At 43.7% G+C, this 22,616-nt stretch overlaps 2 protein-coding genes across 5 annotated transcripts in view; both read left to right on the top strand.

Moving 5' to 3' along the window:
* Positions 1-1,760: 1,760 nt before the first annotated feature.
* ADSL (adenylosuccinate lyase) lies at positions 1,761-18,326 on the top strand. The gene is made up of 13 exons (XM_051784231.1): positions 1,761-2,003; positions 6,364-6,567; positions 7,676-7,720; positions 8,510-8,589; positions 10,332-10,503; positions 10,811-10,857; positions 11,264-11,354; positions 12,144-12,213; positions 13,247-13,394; positions 15,087-15,177; positions 16,043-16,132; positions 17,692-17,868; positions 18,182-18,326. The coding sequence occupies exons 1-13, from the start codon at positions 1,848-1,850 to the stop codon at positions 18,266-18,268; spliced, it is 1,458 nt and encodes a 485-aa protein (XP_051640191.1). The 5' UTR covers positions 1,761-1,847; the 3' UTR covers positions 18,269-18,326.
* A 2,252-nt stretch (positions 18,327-20,578) lies between these two features.
* Positions 20,579-22,616, top strand: part of SGSM3 (small G protein signaling modulator 3) — a 29,249-nt gene continuing 27,211 nt past the window's right edge. For 2 of the 4 annotated variants that reach the window (XM_051784217.1, XM_051784214.1), the window contains exons 1-2: positions 20,579-20,659; positions 21,472-21,522. The gene's annotated coding sequence lies outside the window, so the exon portion shown is untranslated. Of the gene's footprint in view, positions 20,660-20,685; positions 21,151-21,471; positions 21,523-22,616 lie in introns of those variants that run through there. The other 2 variants (XM_051784215.1, XM_051784216.1) reach the window with 2 other exon arrangements.

Below are 22,616 nucleotides of genomic sequence, written 5' to 3'. Positions count from 1 at the left end.
GCCAGTAATCAAGATGAAGTGTAAATAGTGATTCTGCAGAGAAAGAAGCTGAAATGATGCATGTGCATCTGTGGGATTTGCACACATCTGTATCTTAGATTTTTGCCACACCTGCTCTAAAACACACAGAACATCTGATGCACAGTGCTTTTTCTTTCTCATCTAGAAAGCAGAACAAACAGCAGTATGACTCTGATGGTAATTCTGTAATGTTTACTTCATTTGACAGAGTGAAATGCTAAGTGTTTTCCCCAAAGAACCAAAAAACCCCCACCTTCTAACAAAAGTAACCAAATCTAATCTTTCTGGGGACGGGGGAGGGAAGGAGAGGAGGAGAAGCAGTGACAGGGGAGCGTTCTGATCTATTTTCATCTCCACCACTTGGCTGGAGATACGAGATGCTGCTTTGAGTTCCACAAACATAAGGGATTATGTTTACAAAGGTAAATGCCTTCTACCTGTTCAGGAAACTGGCTACTGGTGGGCATCAGGAGTTTAGAGAGTTTCTCTTCATTGTGAACAAGTAATGAGAGAAGGGTGTGTCTGGAAGGGAAATGGAGAAATAGATTCATTTCATCTAGTCTTCTTGGTAAAATAATGCCACCTTCCTCTGTCCTTACTAAATGGAGGAATGAAGTGGCAGAACAGAAAATCAACGATGTCCAATATGGCTGAATTAGAAAAGGCAGCTTTTCTACTTTGCACATAAATAGGTAACAGGAAGGTACAGCTAAAGTCCTCTTGCCTGAAACACTGTCCCCCGGAAGCAGACATTGTAATAATAAAAATAGTGGCTGTGTGTATATTGATGCTATTTGCAAGTTACCTGTAAGTGTTTATTTTTTTTTCTTATACTTGAAATGGCTTTCTTTACTAAACTCTCACCTTAGTTCTGGTTTCCCCCCCTCCTACTGTAGTGTGCAGTAAAGAAAATTACAAGACAAATGGGGAGAATGTAGAGGAGATGACACAATGCCTTGCATATCCAGGTTTCATCTTAATTTCCATCCCACATTCTCAAGACATGTTTAAACTTCCTAAGGGTTTTCCATGGACACAGAAACTCAGCACTTTAGAAGGTGCTCTTGTATGGCTGGCTGCCCCCCTTTTCCTCCTTTTCTATATTTTTATTTTACTTTTAGTATAGTGGTACTTAAGATCACTGGTTCACTTAAAAAGAAAAAAAACCAATAAGATGTTTAAACTCTACTAATGTACAAATAAGCTGAAATGTTGCATTTTTTGTGTATTTTTGCCATAGCAGGTACTGTATTTCTCATGCTGGATTTAGAAAAAAAAAAAAAAAGAAAAGAAAAAAAAGGGTGATGTTTTATTGGAGTGTGACAAGTTAAGAGTAATAAGGAATTAAGTCGTCGTCATTTCATTGAAACTGAGAGATGGTGTAATACTTATATAAGTTTTCTGAAGGTTTTTTTTTTGGGCTTTTAAACAGCTTTTTTCGTTTTTATTTTAATTTTTTTTTTGAAAGATATGATTGTATTATGTGCAACTCAGTTGCTTACATTATAACTACAAACTATTTTTGGGTTCCTGGAAAAAAAAAAAAAGACTAATAAATGTGTTTGGCTGCTAAGCATTTAAAGCTCGTATTTTCTGCCCGTTTTGTGTCCCCTGCGCGTGTCCCTCCGCCGCGGCCATCTCGGGGCCCCTCACGGCGCGGCGGCCTCCGAGCGCCAGGGGGCGCCGAGCGACCGGGCCGGGCCCACCATGGCGGCGGGGGCGGGGCCGCCTCAGGGCCGCGGGGCGGGGCCGCCGCCCGCCCTTATCCGCTGCTGCCTGGGGGCTCTGCCTGGTGCCCGCGATCGACCTGTGCCGCAGGCGCTGCCATGGCGGCCCCCGGAGAGGAGGAGGACGTGATGGCGCGATACCGCTCCCCACTGGTGTCGCGGTACGCCAGCGCCGAGATGGCCTACAACTTCAGCGAGAGGAAGAAGTTCGGCACCTGGCGCCGCCTCTGGCTCTACCTCGCCCAGGCTGAGAAGGTAACGGCGGGACGGGGCGCTGAGGGCAGAGCGGCCTGGGGAGGGGGGAGCGTGGTGTCGGGGCTTCTTCGCCTCCCGTTTCCCTTCAGGGCCCTGGCAGAGGAGGGCTGGGAACAGTGCCTTCCCGGAGCTGCCCTCGGGAAACGAGACCGAGCGCGGAAGACTGACCAGAACAACTTTTAGGAGCCCCTTCGCGTGTTTCAGGGGGGAAAGGGACGCAGGGGGTGGGGGGTCAGGGTTACCCAACTGTCTGTACACAATCCTCCACGCACCTATCGCCCCTCAGCAAATCGCCTCTTCTCGTCTCATATGCTCCCCCTTGCACTTTTGCCTTTGTGAAATTAGTTTTGTGAAAGCTCTGCTAAGCAGTTTTTGGTGAGGGATTGCCTTTGAGCAAACATCATTGTCCTTCTGAAGCACTCGGCTGTTTGCTTTTCAGGAGGTGTGACGGGTGAGGTCCTCTCTCCTGTTCAATCCGATGGCTGTCAGTCCATGCCAACTGAACCACCCCCTACATCTGCAGCCAGTTGGTTTTAGATAGATCTTATTTCTGAGATAAGTTTACTTTTGGCCAAAGAGGGCCGAACAGTTACCCCAGAAGTTCTTGTGATGTTTCTGATAAGCTGAGTGCCAAAAAAAAAAAATACCACAAAAGACTGAGTATTGTGTATTAATTCAACTACTAGATAGCAGCAACTGAGAGTATGTCCATATGATTGCAAGCTGTTGTGTTAGTAGAGTCTATGAAGTTAACGTTTTTTAAATGTAGTTTAAGCTAAACCTTCTTACTTTGACTTTGATCCTAATTAGGGATATGTGTACAGCGATTATTAAGAGAGACACAATCAGTTTTGAGGATCCACTAACTTGATTCCTTGTGACTGGCAGGAAGACTCTTACCAGGTTTTTGACAGTGAAAAAGCTGTAATGTGTTGCCCCAAAAAACCACAAAGAAAACCCACACAAACCCACCCCACTTTCTGACAGAATGGCTTTAGCTTTCAGACTCAAGAGTTGCCCGTTTGTTTTGTGCGGAGTTCAGCTTCCAGTTTCGAAGTACTGGGATTGTTAGGAAGCAATCCAAGCGCTGGGTCTGGCTGTTACTATTAGTGTAAGGGCAGAGAAGCACCTTGCTGAAGAATGAACAACAGTGCACAGTGTCATTAACGTGTTCCTTCTCCATTCAAGGATCATACTGCTACAGCTGCCTCATCAATAGTATGCTGGTTTTTTTAGAAGGTGAAGGTGTAATTGTACAGCTGTGCTAAATAGGAGTCACCTTCTGAAGTACCACATGCTTGATTTTCTCGTAGTTCAGATGCTGGAGTGAGCAGACAAATTGATGCAAATGTCATCTAGCATAGGAAGTGCCAATACCATGAAAACATGCTTAAGCAGCTTTGCATGCTGGAAACATGACAATATAAACATATATCAATTCCAACACTTTTTCTTCTGTTCAAGAGCAAAATATGCAAGTTGCCCAATAGGAGAAAGTGATCTGCTTGAAAAAACCAGTGTGAGACTTCTAGGTTTCCACTCCCAAGCCCTGAACTCATGGCTCCCTTGTCTCTTGACCCTTGCTTTCCCTCTCATTGCCGCCCTAGAGTTTTGTCCCCAGAAAGTAGAGACAGATCTTGAAACTTCTTCTCTCTTTTCTTAGTGGGAAGAGGGAGACTACTATTTTTATCTCTCTCCTCGTTCCAGACCAGTTTGTCATCAAATGTCAGCCTTGGACTAAAGGAGGAAGAGCCAGCTATTTTCAGCACCTGTTAGCTCTGTCAGTGATCAGCTTGTTATAGATACAAAGAGTTTCTTTTGAAGAAGCTTCTTATAGAAGATGCATAGTATTTCTATGGAAAAAAAATGAACCCAAGCCAAACACCAAATAATAAATGAACTATGGCTACACTATTTACTGCAGTACTCACCTGATTTCAAGATAAGCATATGTGGCTTATTCAGGTATCCTTACTGAAGATACATAGCATTTCTTTTTGGATACATTGAAAAAAAAACAAAAAGTAAGGAATGAACTGTGGGCAATAGTTGCTCTTGTCTTACAGTAAATCAGAATTAGGAAGATCTAACCATAGGTTTTCTCAGAGTTGCAGAGAAGCAGTAAGAGAGGACATGCAGTTTAGTGATAAAATTTTAGGTAAAGCACGGGGCCAGGCAAATGGTTTCAGTATTCACCCTACTTAATAGAAGAAATTTTCGAGTAATCCACTTGGAAAATGTGAAATAAGAACTGAAAAAATATGTCATTGGAAACTGAATTTGACAGAAAGTCTATAGGGTGTTTTGTTCCTTTCAGCAGGCAATACCAGGAGTTTGAAAGAGGAGACTTAGCAAAGTGTATGATTAGTAAAAGAAGCTAATATTTTCCCAACTGACAGTAGTCAAAGTTTGGGTTAAGAGCTGAAGCACGTGAGTTCATATCCATCCCAAAATTCTAGTTTATTTTTTTGCGTAAATTCATTTGTATTATAATACTTCTGTTATCACTTTTTAATCTTGAGTTCTTGACCTTAGTGTTATTTGAAAGTCAAGTACAAATTTCATGTTGGTCTCCCTTCTCATAGAAGTAGCTTTGACATCTTATAGCATCAAACTGAGTTACAATATGTTTTGCACATGTAAAATACAAATGTTTTCTCTCTTAAGAATTGACAGATAGCCTCTGTCAATTTTTTTTGTCCAATTTACATTTCATTATTTTTCTGTCATGTGTTCTTTAATAGATGAGCAGCCCAGTGTTCTCAATCTGTTTGCAGGAGCTTTGCCACATCATCTGCCTGCTCTGCTCTTCCCTTTAGGGATAGTGATGAACAGTCATAGCTTTCATAGTGGCACATCAGAATATTGGAACGGTCTCGGAGGAATGACACCTTACAAGCTCAGTCCAGAGAGCACATCACTGACTATGGTGCTTTGGGGAAAACCTCATGTTCTCCCTCGCATAATTTTCCTACTTAGTTTTCTTGAGTACACAGGTTTGAAGGACGTTTGATTGTTTTCTTCCTGAGGTACTGCCCATATCAGCAAAAACTCATAGGGAAGAGGCCTCATATGTTGTTTGTGGGCAGATGGGGACATCATTTGTCTTGCCTACCCTACCTTGCAGGTATTCCTGTAACAACTAGTCCCCTTTTTTGCAGGTCATTTCTTCTTTCTACGACTGCATACTGTGGTTGGCTTTTCCCAATGAATCGTGGATGTCTGAACAAGACATGAGGTTTTAACCTGGGCACAGGAGTGTATTGCTTGCTAAGTTGCCTTTGTGCCTTCAGGCAGTTTGTATCAGTGCACATCAAAGGCAGAAGTCTGGGACCAGGTGATTTTCCTCATTTATCTGGCCACTCGTGGTCATGTATGCACTTGCAACATCATACGTTTGGGTACTGATTATCTGAGGACCTTGAGGACACCTCTGCTTCACTTGCTGTCTTTAGTTCCAGGTTCCACTGCAAAACATTTTTTCAGTCAGTTTTATTCTGAGCAGAACCAGCTTTTGAAGCACATTGAATCCTGGAAGCCTCTTTGTTGGTGACTTCTCATTACTACTGCACAGAACAATAGCATTTTAGTTTGGAAAAGGCAGTAATGCCACGTTCATTGTGAGACTTTTAAATTCTCGGTATCAGGAAAAGACATTTTTCCTCAGTTAGCTTGTGACTGGTTTTCTCATTTTAGTTAGCTTGTGCAAGAGTATACCAGTGTATAATTCTGTGGTTTGCTATCTTTGTTTTTAAGTCAGCTCGCTGAAAAGCTCTAGCAATTATTTTTGGACATGAACTAGGAACGTTCATCTCCTGCTTCCAGATCGAATAACTGATTTCACAATGTTTCAGATTCAGACTGATATGAGATACTTCAGGACTTTTGGAAAGGTACAAGCATATGCACCTTTCCCTATGTTCTAAGCCCACTGTTTACAGTTGTATAGGTCTAGATGTGGTCCAAAGAGTTCTTCCTGACACAAGCTGTTAAGTCACACAGTAGCTGAATTTTTCTTTATCCAAAGGGTAAACTTCATTAAAAAAGATTAAACTATACTCACTCTATATAATTTTTTCCCATGTGTCTTACTTTCTGTACTTGTGACAAGAATGTTACCTGACTGAGGAAAGTATGAAGCCCAAAAGGAACACCTAAGAATGAACACTGTCCTATTCTATTGGAAAAGGTTGGAAGGTTGGAGAGCCCTAGAATAGAAGCATTTGCAATTACAGCTCTTGATTATGCCAAATTGCCATGCTTCTGTGAGATGTCATGTGGGAGTAATTGATCTAAATATCTTCTGTCTCAGTTCGATTGGTAAAAAAAAAGGCAATAGAAAGTTATTTTCCCTTTGCAGTCACTTGGGCTTCCTATCACAGATGAGCAGATACAGGAGATGGAAGCAAATCTGGACAACATTGACTTCAAGATGGCAGCAGAGGAGGAGAAGAAGCTGCGTCATGATGTGATGGCCCACGTTCACACCTTCGCCCATTGCTGTCCAAAAGCTGCAGCCATCATTCACCTTGGAGCAACTTCCTGTTACGTAGGGGATAACACGGTAACATGGTATTTTCAGTTTCCTGTGTGCAGAGCTGGGCAAAGCAAAGCTACAGTTGCTTATTTGATAGCTGTTTACAAACTTTTCTTTATAAAATATTAAATAGATTTTCAGACATTTTTATTATTTCTACTGTTGAAGTTAATTCCCCTTTGACCTAGCTACCCTAGGAAGGAAAACTCCTCTTGCCTTCTTTCTTTTGATGTGAAGCAAGATCTGTCTGGAACCTAATTGTTCCCTAAGCTCTGCTTGCATGTTAAATATTCAAGGAGATAAGAGATGTGAGTTGCAAACACATGCAGAAACATGTGAACTCTGTGAATTATCAGTTACACCACCGTGACAGGAGTTCACTGACTTACAGAACAAGGCCCACGAGGTTCCAGTTGCTGCTTGGAACCCCTGCGTTAGTTCAGGGTAAAACAAGCTTTTCAGTGACCAAGGGAATGGATAAATGTGTTAAGTGAAAAAGGAAATACCACCATTCTACAGAACTGTAAAACATTTGTGAAAAACCTGTCTAAAACTTAGTACAAACTTAAGCCTAATTTCTCAGTATATGTTGCTGTTCAAGCCATTGCAACTTCACAATGCTTTTGCTGTATGAGAAGCTGCTGTGTGATTATTTTTTCTCTACCCCTTTGCAAGCCTGTTTGGCTTTTAGGTAATATCACCTTCCTTGTGACACTTGGACCTAGCTGTACCTCAGTCCGAAAAGAAGGAGTAAAGATGACTGGTGCCACATCAGTCCCCATACTCTCCTGCTGTCTTTAGCTTACAGTGCCTGTATTTTCCGCTTGGGACTGTGATTTAGTCTATCGTGCCATGGGCGTCCTGACTATCTCAAAATAATCATTGATAGGCAGTTGGTGGAAACAGGTCTCCTACCACTCATGACTTTCTGTGGATAGTATAAAAGGAGCAATGATGGATCCAGTCATAAGCAAGTTCAGTGCAAGTTCTGTTACAAGAAGGAGAGCAAAGCATTTGTTTCAAGAAGAGACTTGAGTCAACAAAGCATATTTTAATTATATGTATCCTGTCTGAGACAAACATTATGTCTGGCCCTTTAGACATGGCCCAAAGTTCCTTTCTTTGCTTCTTTCAGGATCTGATTGTCCTCCGTGATGGGCTTAACCTGCTGCTACCCAAGGTGAGAAGGCAGTTGTGCACAGTATCTCAGAACTGGGGAGCACTCATGTCCTGTTAATAGCCTGTGTTTAACTTGGAATTTCCTAAGCCTTTCCGGGAAGCTAGGAGGAGCTGTCTGTCTGGGTTATTCTTAAGAAAGTGAACAGTTACCCTCCTTTCCTTTCTCAAGTCTTTCCCCAAAGCTTCTTTGCTCCCAGGGGGAATTACAAGCAGCACCTTCTTCATCTGTGCCATGGGTACTAGTTTCGGAAAGCAACTGTATTGCTTTCGGGGTCAGCTTAGGCTTCCCCTTAACTATATTCCTAGGACTGTGTTAGCATTCAAGAAACTATATGATACAACTTTCTGAGGTCAGATATAGTGGGGGTGTAGTGCAATGTTGTCTGTCTGAGCTGAACATCTTGGCATCCAGTTTGCCCTGGGCCGTGTGTGTGTCAGTTATACCCAAATCATCTTTATTTCTGACCGTTTCCAGGAATAAAGACAATACCCAAGGACGAACCATCTGCAGCATTGGGTTGGGCATGAGGCTGAGACTAATTTGAGCTGAAGTCCAACAACTTGTGTTACCTCTTGCTTGAGTTTAGTAGCAAGCAGAAATTGCATGCATGGCCTGAAAAAATTAAACTTGCCATATTCTACAACTAGAGGGTGCTATTCAAAAGCTGCACAGTTGTTTCCCTCCCCTTTTTCTCACAATGTTGTGCTTTGCTAGCTGCTGCTGTGTTGTTTGGTTTGGTTTTTTTTCTCTCTCATTCCACCTCTTCTGTATCCTTCCTGCTTCCACCAGCTCGCAAGGGTGATCAGCCGGCTGGCCGACTTTGCTGAGAAGTATGCTGACATGCCTACTTTGGGCTTCACTCACTACCAGTAAGTAGCCATCAGCCTTTGCTTTCATTTGGTTAAACTGACCTGCCACTGCTTGCTTTCATCCTTTTTCCCATCTCTGGCCAGAGGCAGTTGGTATTGATGGACGTCATTAAGGTGTTGGTGGTTCAGAAAAGGAGTATGTGCCTGAGTCCAGGCTTGTCTCAGGAAATTGGACTGTTGCTTTGAGTAGCTGTCAGCAGCTTTAAAACAGCTTCATAAAGAATGACTTCCAGGCAAACACAGATGTGCATATTCTAGGCTGTTTGAAAAGAGCGTGACTGGGAATTGCAGTAATCCTGTCTTCCAGTCACATTTTCTTTGTTTTTCCCCAAGTTATTTTCAACTGCAGCTTAGAAAGTTTTGTTAATGTCCACTTGTTACTAAGTCAAAGGACAACAGGATGTCAGTGGTTCTGTTGTTGGGGTAGTTTAATCTTCATGAAGACTGTTTTCAGAGGCATTAACACTACACCATGAGATAAGCCCCAGTGATATGGAACACCAGAGGCAGGGAAATTAAGCACAGGTCATGTCAGACTCTCTGTCTGGCACTTAAAAATTTCTCCCAAAGGAGAGTGAAAGCATCAGGTCAGTTGTCTTGCCGTATATGGCATGTCAGTTCCATCAGCTCTAGTCCTAGGGCCCTCTTCAGCTACAGCTTTTTGGAGCAGTATTCTCTGTGTTTACTTTTATTTTGGCTTCTGGAAAGAGGACAAAGGAGTATTCAAGAAGTGTATGTAAGGTGAAATCATAAAAACTAAGGTGAAGAAGGCATTGATGCCTCAGCCTTTTCTGTGTCCTTTGTCAGTGGGGTCTTTTTCTCTGTTTACAATCAGGTCTGTGCTTTCCCTTGCCTTCCCTTTTCCTGCTTATGTACTTGCAGAGGTCTGTCTTTCTGCCTTTCACACCCCACACTAAATTCATCCAGGTGGGTTTTGACGCTCCTTGCCACATCCCTGCCATGTATCCTCCTGGATCACCTATCCCTGCTTCCAGATCTTACATGCTTCCTTTTTATGTCTGAGCCTTGTTCATGTGCATATGCTTTTTTGGAAGTAGTATAGAGGTTGTTTTTGGAGTTCATGTCGATAATGTGATATATTTCAACTGCTGGGTTCTGCGTAACACTCCTGTTACCACCTCAGAGCACTGGCAGGGGGTCAGTGTAGTTGAGGCTTGCAGTGACCAGGTGGAGGTCTTACAAGAAGGGTTGGCTGACAGCATCGTTAATGCATGTTTGCCCAGGGGCTGAGGAATGCAGCTACATAAATAAAAAAAACAAAACAGTCCCTGAGAGGAATCCTTTAAAATCACAATGTGAAAACAGATGTTTCTATGCTGAGAATTTCACACCAGTGCTGTAAGTCAGCCAGGATACCCCCCTTGCCCTGGGTGAGCAGAATTGGGGTGGGGCACAGATGCACCCCCTGTTTGTCATGAGTCCCTGCAGGCTGGCAGAGAGCATCCTCCTGGCACATGTGGACGTGATGATTGCTGTTTTCTCGTAGTGGAATTACATCTATTCCTGAAGGGAATGATCATATCTTCAGTACCATTTACCGGGGATATACGTGTACTGGTACATCTTCCTACGTAAGCCAAACCTTGTTAATTTCTGCTCAGATGAGTCAGAGAATTAACCTGCAAGGATGTCTTAATGGCAGACTCAGAGCAAAGTGTGGTCCTTGTGGAGTTACTGTGCATGTCCTCAATGAGTCACATTCTGTTCTTCATTGTTTTCAGACCTGCCCAGCTCACCACTGTGGGGAAACGCTGCTGTTTGTGGATTCAGGACTTGTGCATGGACCTGCAGAGCCTGGAGCGGGCTCGGGATGACCTCCGCTTTCGGGGCGTAAAAGGCACCACTGGCACTCAAGCCAGCTTCTTGCAGCTCTTTGAGGGAGACCATAGTAAGGTACGTCAGACAGCCTAGGGCATAGACTTTGCAGTCTTGGCAATTTTCCATTCTGGAATGCTGTTTTCTCTTTGAGGGAACATGGAAATTCTGGAATCAAATTCACAAGGGCATTGTGATCCCTCTGGGGCTCACTGACAAGGCTCTGTGTGAAAGTGAGCAAAATTCGGGGGCTGGGCAGTGCTTCACAGAAAGTAAAACATGTTTTGACAGTAAACTAAGAAAAGCAAAAGATCGTTTTTGCTCTTGCTGACCTTACTGAGTTGTTGTATTTTGAGCTCTGTTTTATTTTTTTCTTCACCCCAAGGTTGAAGAACTGGACAGATTAGTGACTGCAAAGGCAGGATTTAAGCGGTATGTAACGAGCAACGTACTTAGTCATCTATATTTGGTGTTAGCAAAGTGTGACTCCTGCCAGTGGTGTTGGCCCAAATTCCCCAAGCTGCCAAAGTGACATCTGTGCTGATGTTCACTTATCCCCCCTTGCCATCTTCCATTCTCAGTCGCAGCTTCCCGCGTGAAACTTCACCTCCTAAACAGGCCACTTCTACTTGTCTCCCTGTCAAAGTACAGCTGTCCATTTTCCCTCTCTGTTCCTCTCTCCCATCCAAATGCTGCCCCAAGAAATTGACAGCCTGAATCCAAAGTTATTCCCATCAGGGCAGAGTGACAGCCCTCCACTTTGAGCCATCTCCTTGCTCAAAGTCTTGCAGTACTGTTGTGTCTGTCTGGAACACTCAACTTCTGTGCTTATTTCTAGGGCTTACATGGTCACAGGGCAGACCTACAGTCGCAAGGTGGATATTGGGGTCCTGTCTGTGCTGGCCAGTCTGGGGGCATCTATACATAAGGTGAGCTCCCTACTTGGATACATTGGGAAGAGTGGGAAACATTTTAGATCTTGAAGAGAAAGTGCTCATAGTGCAGAATGTTCTTCTCAAGAAATATTGGTGTTCCCTGTTCAACTGTCTTCTTTGTGATCATGTAAATTCACTGCTGGTTACATGCCTAGTGGTCAAATTTCAAAGGTCTTCAGACCAGAGATAAATAAGGCAAGTTTGCTGAACAGATTCTGAGGTGGGTTAACAAATCCCACACCAGATAGTAGTCTAATCTATGCTAAATTGATCCAATTAGAGTAAATGTCTTTCCTAGTGGTGTATGAATTTTTAAATTTCACTGTTTGCTCCTAATTAATTGCTTCTATGATAATGGTGTCCTTGTGGATTGTTTTCGGTGATTTATCTCTGTTCCCTCCCTCCTGTTCCTCCTCTTGGGCTAAAGTTATCTGTAGTATTTTCTTTTGGTTTAGTTTTTTTCTGGTTCAGTGAGCACACATTATCTGTGTTTGCAAATCACTGTGTAATTTTGTTATGCATTTTCGGTGTTCTGCCCTGGTCCATCTTCCGCTCTGTGCACATTTTTGCCCTCCTTGGAGTCCTGTTCTAACACAGTGGTTGTTTTCTGTATGTTTTCCTGACTGACATTTTTAGGACAGGAAGTATGATTGCAGTGTCAATTTTTTTTGCCAAAATTTTCGCTGCCCACAGTTTACTTCTTAGATGCAAACTCTTCTCCAAGAAGGAGTATATATTGGTGGGTGTTATTTTGGTTCTGTTTGCTAATTTGTGCTTTTCTAGATTTGCACTGACATTCGTCTTTTGGCCAACCTGAAGGAGATAGAGGAGCCTTTTGAGAAAGACCAGATTGGTAAGGGATGAGAGACCCTTCCTGGATTGGTGTATGTGTCTTTTCATTGATGTTGGTGCTGCCTTTTAAACAAACTTAGAAATGTCACTGACAGAAGTTGCTTTAAATTAGCTGGGGTTCACCTTGTTAGTATTTTGGGTCCTTTTAAAATAAAAAAAAAGGGGGGAAGAAGGAAGAAAAAGCACCTTACCTAAAGTTTTCTGGATATTAAGTAATTAAAATCTGGATTTGTATTTGCACACTTCCAGCATCTGGGGGGAGAACAGAAATAGCCATGTATGTCTCATTGCCTAGAGAGGAAGACTTGGGTCCAAGGAATTCTTAGTATTTTCCATTCCTCATGAAGCTGACTGGAGCTGTAGGTTTTCAGCTCGACTCAGCATTTTGATCTTTATAAGCGGACAAATTTGGAACAAGGGTCCTAGGCTGGACCCTTGCCAGAAGAATGCCAATTATGTGATTTGTGACATGAGTAGAAAGGGAGGAGGAAATGTAGAGTTTTGGCTCTTGGCTGAAAGAAAGTTGAGGTCCTCTAACTAGTTGTATAGGATTGAATCTGCAAATTAAGCTTTAGTCCTGTCTGTTGCTTCTGCCACTCTGCATTCTTTGGATGGTTTTGATATCCATTCACTAGAGCAACAGGCAGCAGTTTAAGTATCTGACTTGGAAGGACAATGTTACTAAGCAGATGGAGCCTTGAACACTGCCAAGGTTGCCATGGGTAGCCTAGAGAGATCATTGCTGAACGCTACATTAAAAACTTGGTTTATGGGGTAGTATTTCTGTTTTGCAGAACTGCAAAAATTTCTTCCCACTTTTTCTCTCCCCACATTTGGATGTTTCTGATCTGAAGGGGATGGTGGTGGTGTCATTTTCATTATTCCATATTGTCCTTAGAAAATCGTGGTTTGAGGCTTTAGTCAAAACCATGATTCCTGACACATTTTTCTTATCTGGGGGAGGACCTTCATCTCTTCTTCCTGAGTGCACTGCTTCTGTTGCACCATTTCCATCCCTCTTTCTCCTCTCCCAGGTTCAAGTGCTATGCCTTACAAGAGGAATCCAATGCGTTCAGAGCGCTGCTGCAGCCTTGCTCGGCACCTGATGACCCTGGTGATGGACCCCCTCCAAACAGCCTCAGTGCAGTGGTTTGAGCGGACATTGGATGACAGTGCCAACAGGTTTGTTCAGACTGTGCAATGCTGCAATTTCAGAAGGTCTTGTTCAGGAAGGTCCTTTGATCTATTTAGAAAATACTATTTTTAAACTAAAACCACAAGCTAACACCTTGATCAAAAGCAGTCTCAATAGAACCTGGTTTCCTCTGTAAGAACAGGTAAAAACACTTAGTTTTTTTTTAATGCCAAGATCCTCTTCAATGTAAACCAGCAGAGAGAGGGAGGGATACAGAAGCCGTGGTAATGTATTGCTCTCATAATCTTCCTGTTTCAACAGTATAGTATAAATACTCACATTTCTCAAATTCTCCTCCCTGTCTATTTTGAATGAGTTTTTTGACCCCAATCTTTTTCACTTTTTAAAGAATAATCCAACATTTTATCAGTAATACTTTAATCCTCCAAATAATCTGAAGAAACTTATTTTAATCTATTTGTAAAATGTTCTTTACAAGAAGTAGTTCAGATCCTAGAGAAAGAGCATAACTATTTATTTTTTTTAAATAATGTTTCAGGAAAATCTGTGCAGCTCTTTAGGATATTACACAGCAAACTTTGCTTTATTTGATGATTCTTCATTATCACTGTTTTGAGCTGAGCAAAAATTATCTGTAATTATTATCAGGTAAATTACAGCAATTAAATTCAATGCTTCCATCTTTTGGTTAGTACTAAATGTTATTTTTAAGATATCTCCACAAACATAATGTCTGCATAAAATTTCATGCAAGCATAGAAGATCTTTTCCCAAAAGGGCTTTACAGCTGCTAGTCTCATTAAGAAAAGAGCTGCATAGGCAGCAGAAAACAATGTAAGTTTAAGAAATTGGATACTGATTGATACAGTGTGTTTATTTCCCAATAGCTACCAAATGTAGAGACATGTATTGGAATGTTTCAAATTTTATTTTCATCTCATCTAATAGAAAGAGTCATTTGTCCACTTCATAAAGCAATTAAGAAATCTGTGCCTTGGATTTTTTTTTGTTAAAGCTATAGTGTTTTGGAAGGCAGAGCAAGCCAGAGAAAATTCAGTCAACGTACAAACCAGCAAAATTGTTTTTAAGAGAGTGTGATAGAGTTGGAGGGCGTAGATGTAGCACAAGGTTCAAGTAGTAGGGTATTTTAAAAGATCACAGTTTGGAATGGGGCAGGCCCTGCTGTCACAGATGGATGATGGTGTGTTTGCTGCACTGTGACACAGAGCCTTTTGCCTGATACAGCTCAGTTGCCACTACTCCTCTTCTTTCCCTCCTTTCCTTTTTGTCAGGACCCTCCTTTGTGACCAGGAGCTGGTGTCTTGGAGGAATCCCCCACCAAATGCATGGATCACTTTGGAAGTTACCCACTGAGTGCAGCCAGGCACAGCATAAGTGTGCAGCATGTCTTACTCCTGGAGGGTAGGATCAGTAGACAGTTCAACATAGAACATGTAGGGGAAGATACTGTAAATTGCTGCCCTCTTTCCTACCTGTGTAATCACTGAATTATCTTGGAGCTTTCTACATGTGCCTTCACCCTTTCTCTTCTCTCTCCCTCTCTACTGACCAAAAAGAAAAAAAAAAGGAGAACAGTTCCAGCCTTAGGGCCACAGTAATGCTATTTACAGAATGACTTACAGAAACTAAAGGATCTGAGGTAGACTGGAACATGGCCTGTATTGCTAACTGGGGCTCTGGGTACGTGTGCTTTGCAGGCGCGTGTGTCTGGCTGAGGCTTTCCTGACAGCTGACATCATCCTGAGCACGCTGCAGAATATCTCCGAGGGACTCGTGGTGTATCCAAAGGTAAAGCAGGAGATAACATGTGTCCTTGGTAATGCTGCAGCTGTGCCAAAGTGTATGAAAATCCTCCCACTCAAAGGATTACATTTTTATCTGCTAGCTCAAATGGTTTGTCTGAATTTTGCTCTCTATTCTTGCCATGTTCTCACTGTTTGTGGGACATACTTGAATGGGTACCTTGCTGAAACCAAAAGAGAGTAAATTCAAAATTTCTCACAGAGGGTATTTTTCCCCAAACTACAGAATGGATCTGTAGAAATTAGCAGCAAAAGATACTGTCGAGACAGATCTCATGCAGTCCTGTAACTTAACACAGGTTAGAAAAAAAAATCATTGTACATTTTTTCCACAGTAATGTCCCTTCCAAGATATAGCTTCTAAGTGTTATCAGCTTTAATACCTGAATTTCCAGAGCTAAGTTCAAAATGAGAAATTGTCTTTGCAGCATGGGGACAAACCTTTTAGCAGGGCCCACTACAGTAGGGCAAGGGATAATGGTTTTAAACTGACGGAGGGACGATTTAGATGATATATGAAAGAAGTATTTTACAATGAGGGTGATGAAACCCTCTCAGTGAGGGTGGTGGTTGTCCAGAGAAGCGGTAGATGCCCCATCCTTGAAAACATTCAAAGTCAGGTTGGATGTGGCTCTGAGCAACCTGATCTTGTTGAAAATGTCCCTGCTCATTGTTAGGGAGATTGGACTCGGTAGCCTTTAAAGGTCCCTTCTAACCAAAGTGTTTTATGATTCCGTGATCATTGTCCAGTCCTGGAGATTCAAAGGGAGTGGAAAGAACTTCACTGGGAGTTGCAGTTGTCTACAGAATTTCTGTAATGCTGTTTCTTTTTTCTGTTTGTTTTGTTTAAGGTGATTGAGAGGAGGATCCAACAGGAGCTGCCGTTCATGGCCACAGAGAATATAATCATGGCGATGGTGAAAGCAGGGGGCAATCGTCAGGTACAAATCCAGTGTCTGAAATACCTTTGTCTCCCTGCCTGATGTTTGTCTCCTGAGAAACAAAAGTATCTGGGCTCTTGTCTCACCTTTCTTTGCTCTTCACCTGCTCCCAGAGAGTTATTTATATTACACTGGTGCTGCAAAGCCAGACTGCCCTCTGAGGGGAGAGCAGTTGTGGAGATCCATATTTTTGGTTAGGTACACTGTGTGTTTGAACTAATCTGGCTGCCTGCTGGTGAAGAGGGAGAACTATTTTTATATTAAATACTAGTAGGCATTTTCCTTCTGTAAGTGTTTGAAGGAACTTGAAACACAGGCCAGGTTTCTTTAAATGGAGCATATTGGCAGTTGGCTACCTTATAAATTAAAAGAGAATGAATCAGTCCTTCAACAAAAAAGCAAGTAAGACCATTCTGAACCATTCATTCATGTATCATTCTTCCCTAATTTAGTGTAGTGTATTAACAGCTTTGTTTACGGTACTTCATTCAGTTTTCTGTATTCAAGCAAACTGAAATTAAATATTTTCCTTAGCAAATAAATACAGACACCATTAGATTATATTTCCTTATCATTTAATGTCATGATTCAGGTCAAAATTGATAATTGAATTTACATCTTAATAAAACACCTTATTTTCACTTACCTTTTAGATAGTAATTTTTAATTCTATGGTTATTTCCACATCAGAGACAGAAGTTAAACTTGCAAGATAATAATTAGCAAATGGGTTTTGACAGAAGCTTTGAGTAGAATATGTGTTGTTCTAGTTTTCTGAAACACTTGCAGCAACTCAACTATGATGTTAGTCAGGAAACATCCTTTTTCCTTTTTTTTTTCCTGTGCATGTCTGATATTTGTCATTGGGTCAGTGAGTAAGCTTCCTTATCAAATGTTTTAAGGCGTCACATCATGTGAATAAGTTTCTTTATCTTTACAGATAGCTCTCTTTCTAAAGTATCCTGCTCTTAAACAGTCTTCTCTACTTCGATTAGACTTAAGAGTGTGATTCTGTGATTCATTTGTGTCTGTTATTGGCCTGGCTTCTTTCTGGTGCTGTTTAATTACACACCTGTAGAGTTGTACATTTATAAAAGGTGTTCATATTCATGTGTTCTGTTTTCCTGTACTGGGAACTTTGGAACAGCACATTTTTCAGGCTTTCCCCACTTCCCACCCAACTCACTTCCTTTCCCCACTACTAAACAGCTCCCTCCCCTAAACACTGAGAGGACAGATCTGTTCAGCTGAGGCAGGTCAGTGCTGAAGCAAAACAACACTTGGATGGAGGGAACAGGAAGATGAAGAGAAGGTTCTCGCATGGCTGTAAATGGAACCACATGGCTGTACTTTAAGGCCATCATGGAAAGATGAAAAAATCTTGCTTTAATGTAGTGGTATATGAGATGCTGCAGTCCAAACTGTGTGTTGTTGCTGTGCTGTCCAGGGCTGTACACTTTGATATTTCTCCCTCCCACACAAGTTGGCACGATGAGCATGTGCTTTCAGTAGCACTGGAATGACTTTTTTCTTTTCCTATCTTCCTTCTGTAACTACAGGACTGCCATGAGAAGATTCGTGTTCTCTCCCAGCAAGCAGCCGCTGTTGTGAAACAGGAAGGGGGTGATAATGACTTAATTGCCCGTGTCCGTGCTGATCCTTACTTCAGCCCTATCCATAAACAACTTGAAAGCCTGTTGGATCCCTCCTCCTTCACTGGACGTGCTCCTCAACAGGTGAAGTAGTGGAAAGAGGCTATGGGTGCTATGCATTGTAATGGAGTCTGTTGTTTCATCCTGCATCCTTTCGTATGCCAGAGAGTGGACATACTGTGTAACTGCCCATATTACAAAGGCAGGCATCTTTCTCTCTTTTGATTCCCTTGGCTTTCTCGTCTTGCTTTTCTGTGGGCTTCACATTTTTGACCCAGGATGTATCAGAGTGTTGGGTGTCTTTGTGAAAGAGAGACTCTGGTGGAACAAGCAGGTCTGAATGGGGAGGAGAAGGCAAGCCCTTTTCCAAATTTTGTTTCTTATCTTTCTTGAACAGGTGGCAAAATTCCTGAAGGAGGAAGTTCGACCAGCACTGATTCCATACCAAAGCAAGATGGGTGGGAAAATTGACCTGGCACTTTAGGTATAGACTGCAAAGGTGTGTGGGTATAAGAAAGTAATAAAAGCCTTATTGACCCAGATCTGTTTACTGTGTCACACTGTTTTGGTTCTCTGCAGTGCATTTAACCCCCAGAGTTTACAGCCACCTTGATTCCAGATGGGCTTTTTGTTCTTGATCTGCTGTTTAATCAAGCCTCCATTTATAGTGTGCTGAGTTATTGAGAAACACTTGATTGTGACAAGGTAACTTTATCATAGCACCTTTCATTGGCCCCTTATAGAAGCAGTCAGCTATCAAAGAGCAATGCCAGGTGCTGCCTGACAAATCATATTTGCAAGTTTGAATTAGCAGCCAACCATTGTGATTTGGCTGTGACTGTGGTCCTTGGCCACAATCCTTGTGGTCCTTGGTCACCTTGTAGGTGATTGATACTGAATGGTAGGTGGACTCTAACATGTGAAAGTTGATCTCTACTACAAGTAAGTCTTTTCTGATAAAGAAAGAAAAAAGATGCTGGGATTCATTGGGTGCCAGAGAAATTCAAGAGCTTTGATTTTATTTCTGACATGAAAGTTCTGGTTTGTAATGTCTGTGCTTTACTGGCCATTCAGTATTGGACCACACTCTTCTCCCTTTGACTTAAACTGGAATGGTTCCCTTGCCTCTTCCTCCAGTGTTATTACCTCACAGACCATTTCTTCTGCGTCAGTGTAATAAAAAGCTCCCTCTTTTATAAATGCCTCTCATTTATTCAGATTCTCAGAGATGACATGGCTGGGATTACTTGATGATTTTTGAAACGTGGTTGCTGGAAAGAATTAAGAAAAGCAGAACTAATTGAAAGAACCTACCTGCTGTCCTTGAGGCCATGATTGTTTAAAGATGATTTCAAAATACAGTTTTAATGAGGCTTGTCTATATTAAGTAGTCAGAGCAGTGGGAAGCTTCAGGCCATGATTTCCCTTCATTGAGATTTCTCTGGCTTTACCTTGCCCCTAGATTATGGCATTCAAAATGTCTCAAACATTTCTGAGTTTTATGGTGTTTAAAACATTTTGCCTGCTTGTGCTATTAACATTTAATTAGCCATCTGTTTGAAAAGGATAACTAATTGAACACTGGTAATTTTCAGACTATTACTCAAACGGATAGCCAAGAAAGAAAACAGACATATGCAGAAGCCTTCCTTTTTTGGTCCTCTTTCCTCCATTAAAAAAAAAAAAAAAAAAAACCAACCAAAAAAAAACCCGAAATTGTGCAGGGAAGAGGATCAGCTAATGTACCTTTTCTTGTCATCTGGAAATAAATCTTTGTGCTAGGCAGAGGCTGCCAGCTGTGAACTGTTGGACTTGTTTTCCTAGAAAGTTTTGAACAAATAACAATGGCACAGAGGAAATGTCACCCTCCTAGAAAACTGGCACAATCCTTTAAGAGACTTCTACTCCTTAGTTTATGACCTGTCTTCTTTCTGGCAGTGTTTGCACTGACACCAGCCAAAGATGTAGTTCCCCCCTCTCCTCGGTTGGTGGGAACAGGTCACCACCAAGCAGTGCTTCAGGAGCAGCTCTTGACTGTGCAGTTCTTGATTCTCCTCCTGTACTCAGCACTGGCAAGGCCACACCTTGAATGCTATGTCCAGTTCTAGGTCCCTAAATTCAGGAAGGACATTGAGGTGCTGGAGTGGGTCCAGAGAAGGGCAGCCAAGCTGGTGAAGGGTTTGGAGCACAAGTCTGATGAGGAGCAGCTGAGGGAGCTGGGGCTGCTTGGTCTGGAGAAAAGGAGACCTTATTGCTTTCTACAACGACCTGAAAGGAGGTTGTAGCCAGGTGGGTGTTGGCCTCTTCTCCCAGACAACTAGGGACAGGATGAGAGGACATGATCTTAAGCTGCACCAGGGGAGGTTCAGGTTGGACCTTAAGATGAATTTCTTCACAGAAAGGGTGATTAGGCACTGGAATAGGCTGCCCAGGGAGGTGGTGGAGTCACTGTCCCTGGAGGTGTTTAAGGAAAGGCTGGACGTGGCACTGATTGGCATGGTGGTGTTCGGTCATAGGTTGGACTCGATGATCTCAGAGGTCTTTTCCAGCCTAATTGATCCTGTGATTCTGTGACTAATCCCGCTTCTGGATGGTTCTGCCCTGTGTTCCTGCAGCCCGTGCCTGTGACGCTGGCGCTCTGCTGGCGGCGCCTGGGTCTGTGCGCCGCTTGGAGGGGCGATTCCCCCGGCCCCGAGCGATGGGTGAGCGCCAGCATCCCGGGCCTGCCCACGCGTTCCCGACCGCGCTTCCCGGCCTACAGCCCCCAGCGCGCCTCGCGCCGCCGCCCCGATCCCGCGCATGCGCCTGCGGAGCGGCGTGCGGGGCCGCCGGGTCGGGGCCGGCGCCCGCCCTGAGGGGAGCGCGGCGGCAGCAGGTGGGTGCGGGGCCGGGGCCGGGGCCGGCGCTGCGGGGGGAGGGGGCTCTGCCCGCGGGCCACCCCTCGCCCTCCAGGGCTGCCAGCCCTGCGCCTGCCGCCGCGCCGGGGGGGGCTCCCCAGGAGCCCTTGTCGAGCTACCTTGTCAGGCCCCCCGCGCACACCTCTCCCCCGGCACCCCCTCCCTGCCCTGCTCCCCGCCCGGGCGGCCCCGCTGCCGGGGCTGTGTGTGGGGCAGGGGCTGTGCGGCCGCGGCGCCGCTCGCCGGGCCCGGGCCGGGGAAAGGCAGGGACCCTCATCCCCGGGGAGGCTCCCGCGCACCTGCTGCGCTGACGCAGGGTCTGGCTCCGCCAGTGACTCATGCTGTGCACGGCTTCGCCGCCGAGCTCCGGGGCACGTTCTCCCTGCGCTGCCGGCGCCCCTTCTCCGCGCTGGGCTCTCCCCTGCTCCCCGGGACGTGCCTCTGCCCTCACCCGCCTCTTCTCCTGCCTGTGAGTGCGACTCCCGGCGATCTCGTTCGTCCTGCTCTGCCATACTCATTTGCTCTCCACGCGTACACCTTTTCGGAGGTGCCCCGGAGGAGAGACAGCCTGTCTCCTATCTGGCTGGGGGGAAGGAACGGTCACGGAACTGAGATGGAAATATGGCAGTATCCTCTAGGCAATGGGCACAAATAGACGTGCTGCAGGCCCCGTGATTGTCAGCTGTAATAAATGTCAGGAAGGCGGGAGACAGATGTAATTCTCTTACCTGGTGATGCAAATTCAAGGAAGTGAAGAACCGCTGTCACACGGATTTAAATCTCATTGCAGGCAGTGGCTGTGGGCTCCGGGACGGCTGTTTGGTGTCTCTTCACAGATCTGGTAAGGGTGGGACAGGAAAAATTTCCTCCCTGTATCTGCTTTGCTTCCTTCCTAATTTTTTGAGGGATGTCTGAATTTAAGCAGGTACTTTCCTTCTAAACAAGTAGATTTCAGTGTTGGAGGGGTTATGTGATGTCATAGCTTCCTACTTCATGATGTCTCAGCCCTACTCTTCATGGCTTGCCGTGATTTTTTTGGGGGAGGGAAGGATAAAGTAGTAACAGTGCCTTCAGGAAATGAGGGATCCTTCTGTGCAAATAGATGGGAGAGAGAAGTAGTCTTGCTGGAATTACGATCAGTGTTTTTTTAGTAGTGCAAGACTGGATCGTGAAATCACTCAAGAAGGAGCTGCCAGCCTGGCAGGAGTGGGGCACTGCTGTGCTTTTGCTGAGCTGTTGATCAGAATACAGTTGCTTGTTGGATAATCTAAATTCTAGATTAGTTTTTTAGCTGCTACAGTGTCTGGAGTGGTGGCCTGAAAAGAAACAACCACTGGAATAAAAATCAATTTCATTATGTATTTCTAGATCTGCACACTGTGTGTGGAGCTTTCCCTACGCAGAAACAAGGGTTGGATTCCTACTCTGGAGAATTCACGAAGAAAAAGGGAAGGAAGGGGGTGGGAAGAGGCATGACATGTAATTAAAGAGGTCAGGGTGGGGAGTACTTGTGTCATGTTAATACAAAGTTATGTTAATTCTGTATTTAACAGATTAAAATGACAAATACTTCCTTTCTCAATTCCTTTTACGATGACGTTTTAATAACGTGGCTTGGTATTCTCAGGGAGATGTCATTCATAGTGACTGTTCCTCTGAAGAAGGGTGAAGGGAATCTGTGAGGGGCAGCAGAGAGGAGGGGCATATTTCTGGAGGAATTGCACTGGTCAGGCGATGATAGAGTCAAAGCGAGGAAAGTACTGCACACCTGCTCAGGGCTGAAATAATTCTCCAATTTTGGGGTCCCTGCTAATGTAATTTAGATTTTTCTTCTTTGCTGTGCTTTTAACCTGTCACTTGCTTTCCTGCAAGATGAGATCTTTTGCTAATGTCAGTATTCTAAAGGACCTTGACAATCTTAACAGATGGACAATA

This window comes from Manacus candei, unplaced genomic scaffold (genome assembly GCF_025592945.1).
Source record: "Manacus candei isolate 608988 ecotype Guabito, Panama unplaced genomic scaffold, ASM2559294v1 h1tg000018l, whole genome shotgun sequence".
Lineage (NCBI taxonomy): Eukaryota > Metazoa > Chordata > Aves > Passeriformes > Pipridae > Manacus > Manacus candei.
The sequence above is the reverse complement of the archived record's forward strand: the minus strand, read 5'-3'. Positions and strand labels throughout refer to the sequence as shown.

Excerpts from the sequence above, each read along its gene's own strand:
- ADSL (XM_051784231.1), top strand. The coding sequence starts at position 1,848 with ATGGCGGCCCCCGGAGAGGAGGAGGACGTGATGGCGCGATACCGCTCC. Across the intron at positions 10,504-10,810 it reads TTGAGGGAGACCATAGTAAG|GTTGAAGAACTGGACAGATT; the intron begins GTACGTCAGACA and ends CTTCACCCCAAG. Across the intron at positions 17,869-18,181 it reads CTGGACGTGCTCCTCAACAG|GTGGCAAAATTCCTGAAGGA; the intron begins GTGAAGTAGTGG and ends TTTCTTGAACAG.